This window comes from Crinia signifera, chromosome 2, assembly GCF_055691185.1.
Source record: "Crinia signifera chromosome 2, ASM5569118v1, whole genome shotgun sequence".
In the NCBI taxonomy this organism is placed as follows: domain Eukaryota; kingdom Metazoa; phylum Chordata; class Amphibia; order Anura; family Myobatrachidae; genus Crinia; species Crinia signifera.
In genome coordinates, this window is record NC_139218.1 from 39,822,358 (window position 1) to 39,836,616 (window position 14,259).

Sequence of the window (14,259 nt, forward strand, 5' to 3'; positions counted from 1 at the left end):
TCTAGCGCAGCCTTCCAGACGGTGGGTTCCGGAGTGAGGCGTAGGGCGCAGGTATTTCTACCGTCTCCTCCCGTATGCTCGCACGGTCCCACTTACTCGTTTTCTCCCGCTGTGTGTGCCGTACGTGGCCGCGGGTGTGTATCTCCTGCACCGTCTCTTTTCAAAGATGGCGGCAGGCCTCTGTCGCGCTCTCTCAAAGCGCTGGACTCCGGGGTCTAGCAAGGTGGTGATGAGCCGGGAGATGTCTCCTCTTCCTCACCGATATCTCCGGCGCCGGTAGGTGTCTCGGGCGCGGTGTTTTTGATCGATATATTTCCAATTTCTCTATCTATATGCGCCGGGCACGGAGAGCTCCTGTAAAACGCGGCCACCTCTCAGGTCCGCCTCCCGGAAGTCTCAAGGTTAAAGGTTTTTATTTTTGGTGTCAAAAAATCAGTCATTTTATTATGTGAAGGGGCATGCTATCTGGATTCAGGTGCTTGCAGCACATGAATACAGATGTAGCCTGGCTCATCCTTTGCCGACGCCCGCCAGATCCCCTTCTCTGGCGAGCGTCAGCGATAGGGACTGGGACGCGTGTGCGTCTCACGCGCGTCCCAGTATCATGGCGGCTGGGCAGCCTCTCACTGCCCTTCTCCGCTTCAGGGAGACGCTGCCCAGTCCGGGGGGGGGTCAGGCTGCCATGGGGACCTGCGGCAAGCTCCGTTGCCACAGGGCCGGCTGCTGGCGTGGGCTGGCAATGCCTAGATGGAGCCGGCTCCATCTGTATATATTTAATCTTTTTTTTTATACACATGAGGTCACAGGGGGGCGGGGAGCCGCTCATTAGATATTCACTGCGCCTGGTCCTGTTCATTACATATGCACGAGCAGGACCAGCGCAATGCTCCCTCCACCGCCTCCCCTGCCAGCTCTCCCGTGCACCCTTGACTGTGCTCAGACATGCACGGTCAAGGGTGGGACCATATAGACACAGAATTTACCACTTTTTGACTCCAAACAAGCTGTAGCAACACCAAGGATGATCAGTGGAAACAGGATGCACCTGTGCTCAATTTTGAGCTTCATAGCAAACCCTGCGAATACTTATGTACGTGTGATTTCTTAGTTTTTTTTTTTATATTTAATAATTTTGCAAAAATCTCCCAAAAACTTTTTCACTTTGTCATTATTTGGGTATTGTGTGTAGAATTTTGAGGGAAAATAAACAAGTTTTTAACATTTTTGGAATAAGGCTGTAACATAACAAAATGTGAAAAAAGTAAAGCGGTGTGAATACTTTCCGGATGCACTGAAGAATAACCTTAAAAAGAGCTACTGTAATGACCAAATAGGATTGAGGTTACCAAAAGGGGCAACCTTGATGGACCAAGTGGCTCTTATTTGTTGTCAAATTCTATGTTAATATGCACAACTGTTTATGAGATGCTGTGTGAGCCGACCAGTTAGAAACTAGTGTTGTTTCAGAGCATATGGGGGAATTCTGTCTTGTATATGCTCAGTGTCACGATTTTCTGTGAAGGGAGAACCTTTAGCATTTGACAATTACATCACTTCAATGGAAACTTATTCAAGTGTGGTCAAAGTTGGCACAGGATTTTCCAAAGAAATATAGCGCTATACTATGGAAGATATCATAAGACATCATTGTACTATAATACACAGTAGTTGCTGGTGTACCATGAAGAAAGATGCATTATACGTGGAACACAGTGCTGCTCACTAGCTACGTAACTTTGAGAGTGTACTCCACATTTGTTGCTCCCGTTCTTTATCAGTAACTAACCTGGGTAACAGCAGTGCTCCTGTTCATTTAATAATTTAGCGCACTGGGGATTAGAAAAAAACGACCCAAGCAGTCAGGGCTGTTTCCATATATTAAACAGAAACGCAGATATATGATGATACGTTATAGTGTTGCAATGTAAAATCCTAAGTCATGCCGGTTGGCGTTGTCCATCAAACTCAGTATGTGGCATGTGTCAAGTGTAACAAAATTTGCTACATCTGTATAATGGAAACAAGCTCAGGCGGTCTGCCGGGTGGACTGGTTAAGGAGATGGGAGCGGAATGGAGCAATGCTACTTAATAATTGATTAGTATACAGTAACTCCCCATTCATTTTAATGGGGTTTCCAAAAACTTCCCATTTAAAAGAATAGCCCATTGAAATGAATGTCAAAATAGGTGTTAAAGTTGCCAATAAAACATTTTTATTCATTATAGTGACCTGTATAGGAAATATCTTTTTTAAAACATTTTTTTTAAATTTGAATTTATATAACAAATGTGAGCGACGGTGGCATTTTTTTGCGGATATTCTCTCAGATGTTGGCACTCAAAGGGTTAATAATAACAAATCGTAATATAGCTGTACATATTTCAAAATGTTGAAAATAACGCATTTGGGGCCTGATTCAGACCTGCTCGCTGAGCTGCGAGTGTTCAGAGCCCAGCAATGCAGGTTGGCGACGGCCCACCGAAAGCACGCCCCCCTCCCCTGGCCTCCTATTCCCCCGTGCAGGGCTATGAACGGGTACACATCTGTTTGCAAGCGCCCGCACAGAGGAAAAATCATTTGATTGTTACTTGCCATCAAATGATCTTTCCTCCCCTTCCTGCCGCTAGCAGCTGGCCACGTAACCCAGGAGCCACTGCAAGCATTTTAGCGATTTTCGGCCAGGTGCCGATATCAAGTGTCCGCCCTAGCAGGTAAAGAAACGCCTGCATTGTGTTGGCCACTCCCAGCGTTTCTATGGTCGCACCCACCGTTTTCGTGTTCCTGTCAATCGGGCTGCCAACACAGAAGTTTGCAGAAGGTGCTCCCAGCCAGGCCCTGCACATGTGCATTACGGAAAATGCACATGCACAGTGGCCTCACCATCGCATATAGGCCGAATTCGTACCTGTGCGAGCAGGTCTGGGCGTACCCAGGTGAAAGAAGATTGAGATTTGCTTAAATTAAAAAACAATCTAATTTTGTAACAAAGTTTAGACAAAAGACTTTCACCTTCAGAAACAAGCTATTGTGTGTTTTATTACAACTTATTCGATTTGACGGCACAAATCTAAACCGTTTTCATTAATACAGCACCCAGACAGTTTACTTTCAACAGTGCCCCCTTCACAACGCCATCTCACAAAGGAAACCAAAACATTTTAATGACAGATTTGGAAAATTCAAGTTTAATCACAATTTGACTACAAAAAGAAAAAGTAACAAAAGATGGAAAACAATGCAAGGAGATAATGAAGTAACTCCGCTGAGAAATCCGAATGCTCACATTTCCTCTGTAAACAACAACATGTGAAGCATGGATAATGCAGAGGTAAGTACGGAGACACACCACTGAGATTTGCTTCCTTGTAATTAATTTTAAGCTGCTTTTTTATGTATACATAAAATGACAAAGGGACGGGAGAACAATTAATGGAATTTTAAACAATAGGGTGCTAATGAATAACAAAAACATTGAAAATTGAGAACACTTTAAAATTTATTGTTTTATGGGACGATCTTTATTAGACCACAGCAACGGCTGTTTAGATGTGATTTAGTACCGTCAGGCATTGCGACACCGTTGTTATGACAATCTTAATTAATTCACCCAGAAACAGAATAAAAGTTGCTGGGGGAAAAAAAAAGTCCTTGTGATATTCACATATAATAAAAAATGGCAAAACTTCTATTGAAACATGTAAGTTACTCTGGTCAGGTTTTGGAATGCAATGGCTATTACAATGTGTGTGGTCTTACTTTCTTTCATACACTACTGTAATCGAACCTAGAACTATTCGTATCAAACATCACCTCTATCAGATACCAGGACTGCAGGGTTATACTCCTTTCACATCGCACCTAATTACTGGGTACAAGACGGTTTCTTGCCGGTTCGACACAGTAATTAGTGGGATGTGAAAGGGGTTACCGGTTACAGCTAACCGGTAACAACAAGGCAATCTGAACTGGGCAAAACGCAGGGTTCTTAACTGTTCGTTACCGTGTGGCAGTGCAGTGTGAACGGGTTAAACAGGTCGAGCGACCCATTTCCCATTCACACTATGGATGAGGCAGTACTTGGAGCAGCGACAGTGCTAAGTGCTGCCTCCTTCCCAGCCCAGCCCCCGATGACACGCCCACACTCTGATGTGCCCCCCGATGACATCAGCGAATTCGGCCATTTTTTTTTTTTTACTAAAAATCACATTCCATTAAATGTCACCCAGAATCTTTTTTTAACACAATGTTTTTATTTTAATTTATATAACAGGTGTGAGCAACGCTGGCATTTAGCGGATATTTTGCCCATCTCTCACAGAGATGTTGGCACTCAAAGGGTTAATAAACCCGCCCCTCTATCTCTCCCCCAAGGATTGATGCTTATGCACTTTAGCCACAAAGACCACAAATGAAGTTAAAATTCTTTATCCTGGAAACTGGAATACGAGGAGATTCTTCCGGTCACACGTAACAACTGACTTTCCCAAGGAGGTAAAACATCTCTATCACTTTTACCCTTAAGCACAGATGAAAGCCAGTAGAATAACATGCACCCGTTCTGCTACATCAATTCTGATTTAATATACATATAATGAGACGCACATCTTGCTGTACTGTACTGTCATTTGCGTCTAAAAATAAATAACAATGTTACACTCAGACTTAACAACAAGAAGATCATGCAATGCAAATCAGGGCAGGAAAATGCTGTAAAATTAGCAGTCAGTGCTGTTCACAATGGAATGCCTATGGCAATGGGTTCAATAAAATGGAATGCACTTGTCTTACATTTCAAGGTCAGACTTTTTTTTTTCTGAGCAAACACCCAAAAATATAAATAAATAAAACTATGACTTCATTTTATAACTGCGAAATGCATTATACTATATAAACAGCATGTCTTTGGTATTATGTTCTATGTATAGGTAAGGATATTTCATTCATGTTTAATTCATATTCCACAACTGACAAAAATAAAAATGATCTGCAAATATGTACTGTATATTTATTCACTATTCAGCTGCTCTCTGCTCCATCCTTCTCCTCTAAATATTAAAACCTATAGTATTCTCTGCAACACTTAACCCTTTGAGTGATGTTCAAAATATCATCGATAAATGCCAGCATCTATCACATTTGTTATATAAATTCAATAAAAAAAATGTATAAAAAATCATTAATGTTTATACATTATATTTACAATGCATAAATAAATAGATAAAAAATTACTAGCTGTAGTATCTACGGTAAAAAGGAAGAAATAGACAGAACTGAGATTTGTAGCTTTTCAAACTGAATAGATACCGGTCCACGGACTAAAATGTTTTACACAGAGATACAAATAAAGGAGTTCTAGACACAACAGGTAAAATGCAAATGGTAAAATATAAATTGTACTCGGTCAGACTGTCCACTATATCTGTTCTTCACCCCTGACTTGTGTGCTTTGGACGGAATCTGAATTAGCCCCAGTGCACAGATTGGGCAACACCTATTCTGCACCCATTACTGATACGCCCATGGCTGCAATACTGTAAGAACAAACTGTCTGCTGTAGGACCAGTGGTGGCACAGTTCAAAATTGAAATAGGGTAGCCACCCCAACTGCCAGTGAGTCAGTTTGGGATGGCAGTTGGTGTGGCTCCACTATTTGAATTCTGAACTGTGCTGCAGCTGCTCATCTGAAACCTCCCCTTTGTAGGATAGATTTGTGAGGTCACACAGGGCCGGTGCTAGGGTGTCCGGCGCCCTCCTGCAAACCATACATTTTGCAACCTTTCACATTGCCATTGCAACAAGCTGCAGCCCGATTGGTGGAGTGTATGCAACATGCGATCCTATGGAGGATCTCGGGTGCATGTACATGTATGCATACACCATCTCAGTGCTGTGTCTGCAAAATGTTGCAGGCACTAAAGGTGCCCATACACGCTGCGCGAATCGCATATATTATGCATGCAATGTGTGTGCAATTCGTTCCGAAAGCAGTACAAAAAGTATGTGCAGCACTCGTGACTGAGGGGGAAAGTAGGGGAGAGTGACTGAGGGGGAAAGTAGGGGAGAGAAGGAGGAGATGGAAGAAGAGGGGAGGAGATAGAGGGGGCGGAGTATTGAGGACAGGCAGTGGCACTGGCGCAGCACACTGAGAAGAGGGAAGGAAGGGGAGGCGGCACTGCTGCCTGTTCGTCATGTGATTGACAGCTGACAGGCGCAGGGAGCAATGGGTAGGGTGCGGATCCGGACATGACATGTCATCCAGGCATTCACAGACAGCGCTACATGCCTCAGCGCAAGTGTCCGTGAGGAAGGTCTCAGGAGGAGGACAGTGTGTGCACGATGCAGGGAGCAGCTCTTTATACTGCCGCCCGCCCGCTGCCAGACAGGCGCTGCCAGACAGGCGCTGCGGGCGGCCTGCAGGAGGCAGTGACAGTGAGGGCTGAGGCAGCTTTAGCAGAGCAGGGAGGGAGGGAGGGAGCGCCTTTTCAGCATGGCGCCTCCCTGCTTTGCAGGAGCTGCTGAGTGGGTAGCGCCGGCCCTGAGGTCACACCACATGGCCTCATATCTGTTGGCAAGAACTAGAGATTACAACATTTGTAGAACCACACATTACAAATGTCACAGTCTTGAAAGATAACCAAATGGAAGAATTCCTCAGGACTTCCCTCACTTTTCACAGCAACATCTTTGAAATATTAAATGGTAATGGAGCAACTTTCCCACCATACATTACACTAATGTCCTAAGTGCAAATAATACAGTCCCAATAGGTGAAAGTGCAAAGCCCAGCATACCAGTGATGACAGCTGTGACGTCACTGGTCCCAACACTACACCGTATCACCAATCTGCAGCCCATACTAATAACTCACGGTATCCGGAATGATCATAGGCTGACTCATCATAGACAGTCATATGGACGACCACTAATGGTCAACAAGGTTTAAAGGTCGACACACAATAGGCCGCCATGAAAAAAGGTCGACATGCATTTAAAAAAAAAAAAATTCAGCCGACAGGCAGTATTGCATGCCCTACCATCCACTAGGGCATGGAGGGAGAACAAAATAGTGTGCCGAGCGCAGCATGGCAAATGTAGCGAGCCATGTGAGGGGACGCGGTACACTTAGACAGTGTCCGTGTCGACCTATGTCGACATAGACACCCAAAAAACCCCATTAAAATGCAGGTCGACCTTTTTCCATGTCAACCTTATTGATGACGAAATTTTAACCATCGACCTTTGACCTGTCGACCTTTTGACCATGTCGACCATCCTATATCCAATAAGGGATAGAACACACGGCACGCTATACAGTTTTTGTTAGTGTAAAGAGAACTGCTATCCGACATTGAATGTAGCACAGTAATAAGGGATTTTTTCATGCTACAATACATTCCCACAAATGAACCTACCAATAAAATTGAGATATCCTTCCCCTCCGAGAGCATGCGTTATCAGACGGATCATTTTGTGAAGCTGAATTCCACGGTCAATGACAGACGTTAGTGGAGACGTCACGCTCATATTTGAGTACATCTCTGCATCCATTAACCAAAATGCCAATGTCTTATCTCCGACGAGTGCCTATAAAACCAAGCGTTAAATGATCATTAGCCATATTATTTATGTAGTACTGTAAGGATCAAGACTTAACCATTTGGTGCCAACATCTCTGTGAGAGATGCAAAAAATACATAATAAAAACGCCAGCATCGCTCACATTTGTTATATAAATTCAATTAAAAAAGTTGTGCAGAAAAAAAAATTATGGGTGAAATTTAATAGGATGAGAGATTCAGAAAGTGAGAGATTTGGTAAGAAATCGCCAGGTTTTTTTTAAAGCGGCAATCATTTACACTTCGAAATCATCTGGTTGATGTAAATGATTGCTGCTTTAAAAAAAAAACCCTGGAGATTTCCTACCAAATCTCTCACTTTCTGAATCTCTCATCCTTTTAAATTTCACCCTATATTTCCTATATAAGGTAAACATTACAGGTCATTATGATGAATTAAAAAATGTTTGCTTGCCAATCTTTACACCTATTTTGACAAATTTACTTGGCACTCAAAGGGTTAATAACACACTTTAGTCCTTCCGGCCGTATATACAGTATTGAACAGATACAGCCTATCAAGTGCACCAACACCAAAATGCGTTACAGCTCTGAAACCTACCATCTGCTCAGAAGCCAGATGTACACCAACATAAACTTGGATGAAAACGTATCCTATATCCAGTGCCAGAGATACTCATTTTATCTCAGTCAAAGAGTTAAGGTAAATAGACAGAAGCGCTATTACTTTGGGAAACACTAATTACTTTCCCCCAACACTAATTACTTTGGGAACCACGGTCTTATTACTGAGCACTTTACACAACAAGTTTAATCAAGTTTATATTATCTGTTTGGATTATGCCAATAGAGGTTCAATAACAGTTTAGTATTTAAAAATTTTTTTAAAAACATTTTGGTAAATACACCATACTGTATGATGTTTTTCAGTTTGTGTGCACTAGCAGTACTTTATATCAGTACTCATGTCACTAATTTCTACATTCTTTGTGTATTTCCTTCTATGAGATGTTGTTTAAATATGGTACAGGGGGGAGGGGGAGATATTTAAAGCCTGAAGAAGAGATAAAATCGAAAGGTGAGAACCAGTGGTGTAAGTTCATCCAAGTTGCCCAGAGGCAAGATATGTATTGGTGCCCCCCCAAATAGCTCAATCAGTAAGGTGTCTGTCTCCAGTAAGGTCATGGGATCTAATACAGGGTGTGATACTTGCAAAAATGATGTTAGAAGGAGGAGTCAGCCACATTAGCAATATCAACTGCTTTCAATTAACTGATTCAAACTTGATGGGGAGGAGAGGTGCCCCCCTTGGGAGCAGGAGCCCGGCAGCTGATGACTTCACTGTCTCCCAGAGTTCTGCCTCTGGTGAGAACGCACCAGCCAATCAGCTCCTGTCATTTTTCAAACCCAGTCTGTAAATAGACAGTTAAGAGCTGATTGGCCGGTGCATTATCACCTTCAATTTTATCTCTTCGACAAAGCTTAATACATCTGCCCCAGTATATTTAATACTATTTTTTACACTATGGAGTCACATAATTTCTTTTGTCTACAGTTTGTTATTTTATTTTTCCAGTGTCTACCAATCTCTTTTTTTCTCTGTTGCGTGCATGATTTATTCAGTAAACTATAGGGAATGTTCTACAGTATGTCCCAAATAATCTTTGTTTAGGATTCCCATCAAGTTGCTTTATGCAATTGAGTATCATCAATTTAAGCTACAAGGCGTTTTTAAGCTACAAGGCGTTTTTTACCTTGCGGCACACTAAATAAGATTTTGAAATTGCCATGGCACACTGAGATCCCCATAGGGCAAAACACATTGGTTCCCACAGGAAAAAAAAAACCTACAGTAATGGCCCCCATATACAGGTAACAAACAATAAAATACTTTGGCCCTTTACATGAAAATAAGAGACCAGTAAATAACAGTTGAACTGGTGGTGGCTGTAAACTGGTTTGGGCATCTCTAGATCTGGGGGCATACTTGAGAACAGCTCAAGGCACACTAGTGTGCCATGGCACAGTGGTTGAAAAACAACGACTTACAGGAAAAGTTTGATATTGGCCTCAAAAGTCATAAACATTGTATTTGATTTTAAATTAATTTAGTGGAACATATGTTAACTCAACTCCTTTTTAAAAATGCATATAATGTAGCAACAACAAAGTTCATAACTTTCTATTACTAATTGTGCATTCAGTTGTGGTGGTGAGCACAGAGCTTAAATGGCTCATTATGCAGTTTTATAATTATCAAAGTTTTCTTTCTACACTTTGCACATCGTCATTGTCTCAAAGCCACAGGCTCCTGTAATTAGTACAGCACCAAATTATTAACTGGGAGATACAAAAGGAACCGTGCACAATATTCATATTTGGACATTAGCCAGTAACTTCCGGACACGGCGGAAAATTTGGGCGCTCTGTTCAATGAGTTCAATACCTGGAGTACAGCCAAGGACAGGTTAAATATGTCTAGGATCGGGAACATAAAAATGTACAGCTACTTTAGAATTACTTATCCCAGTTGAGCAATTAGATGATCAAGGACATCAGACAAATTTGTGAGCAGGCATTAAAATGTTTTTCTTTTCCGCACAGATATTAAATTTTTTTGCATCCATTTTATAAAAGAAATAAAAGAAAATGCTAGTAATGAATCAAATATTTAAAACACAAGATCATTGTTATTTGGATCTGTTTAACACTGTAAATGATGAGGGATCGATGGTAGATATAAGTGCGAGTCCGGCGGCTGTGCGGGATACTGTCCGAACACGGAGGTTGTTTTTAAAGGAGCATTCATCAGAAAGCCATGGTTTTGCCTTGTAATTTACTGCCCCAAGTTCGGACGGCATCCCACAAGGTCGCCAGACTTGCACCACAATGCATCCATCCCCTATGGGATTTTTAAAAAAAGTCAGTAGGATGTTTCTCTAAAGTAATCATTTTTGAATATAGATAAAGTGGACAGTGATAAAGTACCAGCCAATCAGTTCCTAACTGCCATGTTACAGGCTGTGTTTTAAAAATGACAGGAGCTGGTTGGTTGGTTATTTATCACTCTCCACTTTATCACCTTTCAGGGCTTAATACATCTGGCCCTAAATCTGGAACCTTATAGTGTATGGCCGAGTATCCCAAACTCTGCTATTACAGTCCAGATTTTAAGGATATGCATGGTCAGGTCCAGACATTAATTCACCGAGATACTAATTAAATTAGCTGTGCTCTACCATGGATGTCGGTAAAACCTGGACTGTAATTCATACCTCCCAACTTTCATTCATCAGCAGGTGGGACAATCACACACAAATGTTGGGGCGTGGCCTAACAAAAGGAGGTGTGGCCTATCTAGGTGGCTCTCTCGCAGGACCACGCCCCATTGGGGCATGAATAGACACTGTGCGCATAGCGTCTATTCATGGGTGACAGTTGGGACTCCCAACTACCCCCCCCAACCGCGGGACACTGCCGACCCAGGAAACATCACCAAAAACCGGGACGTGGTAAACGGGACAGTTGGGAGGTATGTAATTACAGCATTTGCAAAACTGTAGAATTATAGCTTTCCAAAGATATAGAATACACATACAAATTGTTATTTCTTCAGTTTATGTAAAAAATACAAATTAGAGAATGGATTTGGTTAGGTATTCAGCAGAATTTTTGAAACATTTAGCGATTCTGCATGGATAAAAATAAATTAAAGTTTGGTTTGGCCAACTGTTTCGCAATGGTACAGTACAGTATAGTATATGATAGACTGACCAGTAGATGGTTCTGTTCCATCTTGTGGATATGATGTAATTATCCCGCCGGAATAAACATAAAGGAAATTCAACTTTAATAAATGAAGACAAACCTAGAGATAAAACTTTTAGATATAAACTGAAGCAATAAAATAATTAAATTGGTTGAATTTGTTTGGCTTAAGTTAAGAATGTATATATGCTTAACAACATGTCCTAGTAAATTTATATATACTGTATATATATATTTATAGTCAAATTACTTGGTCATGACTTTCTGCATAGGCAATGTACTTTTCATTAAATCTTCGATTAGTCAGTGTATGCACTATATTTCCCATATTCCAATCTTCGTCTTTCAGCTCTTTCAAGATCTGCATTGAAAAAAAAAAAAATACATTCTTTTACATCAAGAGATTTAACATTTTATTAATGTACAACTTCTAAAACACACTGATCACTTAAAGCATAACCATGTAATAAACAGTCGTGCATGGAAGACGGCTAAGAGCAGGATTCATCTACCTCAATCCACTTATCTGGCACAGCCATCGCTAGCCGGTAATCAAATCCAACACCGCCGTGGGACGTAGGACAGCAGAGAGCCGGCATCCCAGAGACATCCTAAATAAAAGGTAAATATATAAATATGATTTAGGATACATCCTTTTTGTTACTTGGAAATAAGGGCACATGCTGTGACAGGAGATTGTAAACTTTTGCCCCAACGTTTTTGGTTGGTCTCTTGATGCGAGATTACTTTGTATATTCTACATCAATTTACACAGTCCTCATTTTAGTCTAATATACTGAAATTCTCAGTGACCTGTAGAATTAAACACATAGAGATTGATTCAATTAGAAGCAATTTAAAGATGCATACTGTAGCTTCTAAATGAATAAACTCCATCAAATGAGTTAATTAAGCCATACCGTACTCAATTCTCTTCATTTACTCAATTTGCCATATTATGTGATATCATTAGATAATTCTACCAATTATTTTATTTATTTGTCATCATCATCAAAATAAGTCTCAAGCCGATTGGTTGGCATGGACAATTTCTCCACTGGCACACTTCTCCACTCTTTTTACTGCTTCATACATCCACCTCCAAGTGCTGTAACACAATGCAGTGCCTAGGGGCAAATGCAAGAGTGCTTTTGGTTTGTGGTCCATGGCCAATCCAAATGATTAATTGTCAATGTGATAGACAAAACTACATTTTCATTGAATTACCCAATAAGACACTTTTCGCCGGAGCGCAGGAAAAATATATATTTTAGGGCACCATGATCAAAACCGTTTGGGAAACACCTAAACGCCTAAGAGTGTTACAAGCACCAACTGATGCTGCAGGCTGTTTTTTTCCAGTGCAACCCTATTGAGCTTGTCCCCCAAATGTTGCCTCCACCATCCTAGGCTGTGAGTGCTAGCGGTGGGAATACATTTAAGGTCAGAATAACGGACATAACAACTTCATGATGATTCCACGGATAGCAAAGTATTCCACCCCCAACATGTCGAAGAAAATGTAGTTCACTGTAGTTAGGAGCACGCCCTACATTGGGTCTCCCGAAGACAATAACTACAGAGTGGCTTCCCATGTTTTGAGTGAAGCTTTACCCCATTGAAAAAAAACAGGCCTTTAAGAAAAAAAGGGTAAAATATAGGTGTTTTTTAAATTGTGCAATTACCAATCCCCTGGGGTAGTGGTTGGGTGTAAATGCCATACTACTGAGGCAGTTATTTTTATTGGGGGGGGGGGGGGCAGATCCTCCTACAAAATGTTGTAGTTTATTTACTAAGCCTTGGAGGAAGAAAGTGGTTTGTTCCAGCCAATCAGCCCCTAACTGCCATGTTACAGGCTCCACGAAACGGTCAGGTGCGAGTTCCAGCACAACCCACTGCACATACACGTATTCTTTTTGTAGGTTTGGACAGTGCAAAGAGGAATCCGTCCCATAATATACAGTATGTGTGCGCGGGTGTTAATATTCCCAAAGTGATGTATGACACTTGTACTATACTTTTAACTTGGCCATTAAAACCAACTTACTCAGCTGCATGTGCTTTATAATAATGCCATGATGTACTCATTACTCATCAATTCTTTGATTGCATCCAGTTTGCAGCTTGGCATATGAATTCAATAGGAAGCATACACGAATAGATAATTTCCCCCAAAAGACTAGTTTTCAGAAAATTAATATCGCCTGCTTGCACAGCGAGAACATCGAAATGCTTTCCAATTTTTTTTTTTTTATTATTGCAAAGCGGTAGCAGTAGGAAACAAGGTTATTTCAATGACCATTGATTTCAGACATTACAAGGCATCTTACCCAGCATGCTAAAATTAAAATGTTATGGCCACAAGTAAGCAGCACAAGGTTTTCAAATCCTTGCTTATTGTCTTTCATTGTCCTCCATTTATCAAGGACAATCCACGGCGGTATGTGCAATTATCGAAATAAACAGAAACATCTCATTCACAATTCTGTCTGTTACACTTCCATATTCATTAGAACTGGCATGGCGCAGAGCATTTAATGCACATCTTGCCTTTGCAGAAGAAGCAGGTTCATGGCCAATGCTTTGCACAATGAAGGCATGTATTTAAATGTGACTCAAGTGTCTGTGGTTTGCAAATGTGAAAATGTCAAGTGATGTGAAAACGACCACATACAGTACTTGGCCTTCCTTTCTATCCCAATGTAATGCTTCCTTTACCCACAATTAGCCATTTGAAGGTGTATGGATCATTTGGTCGATAGTAATTAGGTCTACACCATTTAGTCGACATGCTGAAAGGTCGACATGGGACAAGGTCGACACTAGCATTATGTCGTCATGGGCTACGTCTTCATCCAAAAGGTCGACATGGGCTTACGCGTCCTCTCGGCCCATTCATACCCCCACTATCCA

The 14,259-nt window shown here is 41.4% G+C and overlaps 1 protein-coding gene across 1 annotated transcript in view; it reads right to left on the minus strand.

Annotated features, from left to right (window-relative positions):
- The window catches only part of GBE1 (1,4-alpha-glucan branching enzyme 1), a 134,923-nt gene that overhangs the window by 24,790 nt on the left and 95,874 nt on the right, over window positions 1-14,259 (minus strand). Inside the window, exons 11-13 of the mRNA XM_083171924.1 lie at window positions 11,859-11,957; window positions 11,597-11,707; window positions 7,414-7,585 (exon numbers count right to left, since the gene is read on the minus strand). Of these exons, the coding sequence (XP_083028050.1) occupies window positions 7,414-7,585; window positions 11,597-11,707; window positions 11,859-11,957 (382 nt within the window). The remainder of the gene's footprint in view (window positions 1-7,413; window positions 7,586-11,596; window positions 11,708-11,858; window positions 11,958-14,259) is intronic.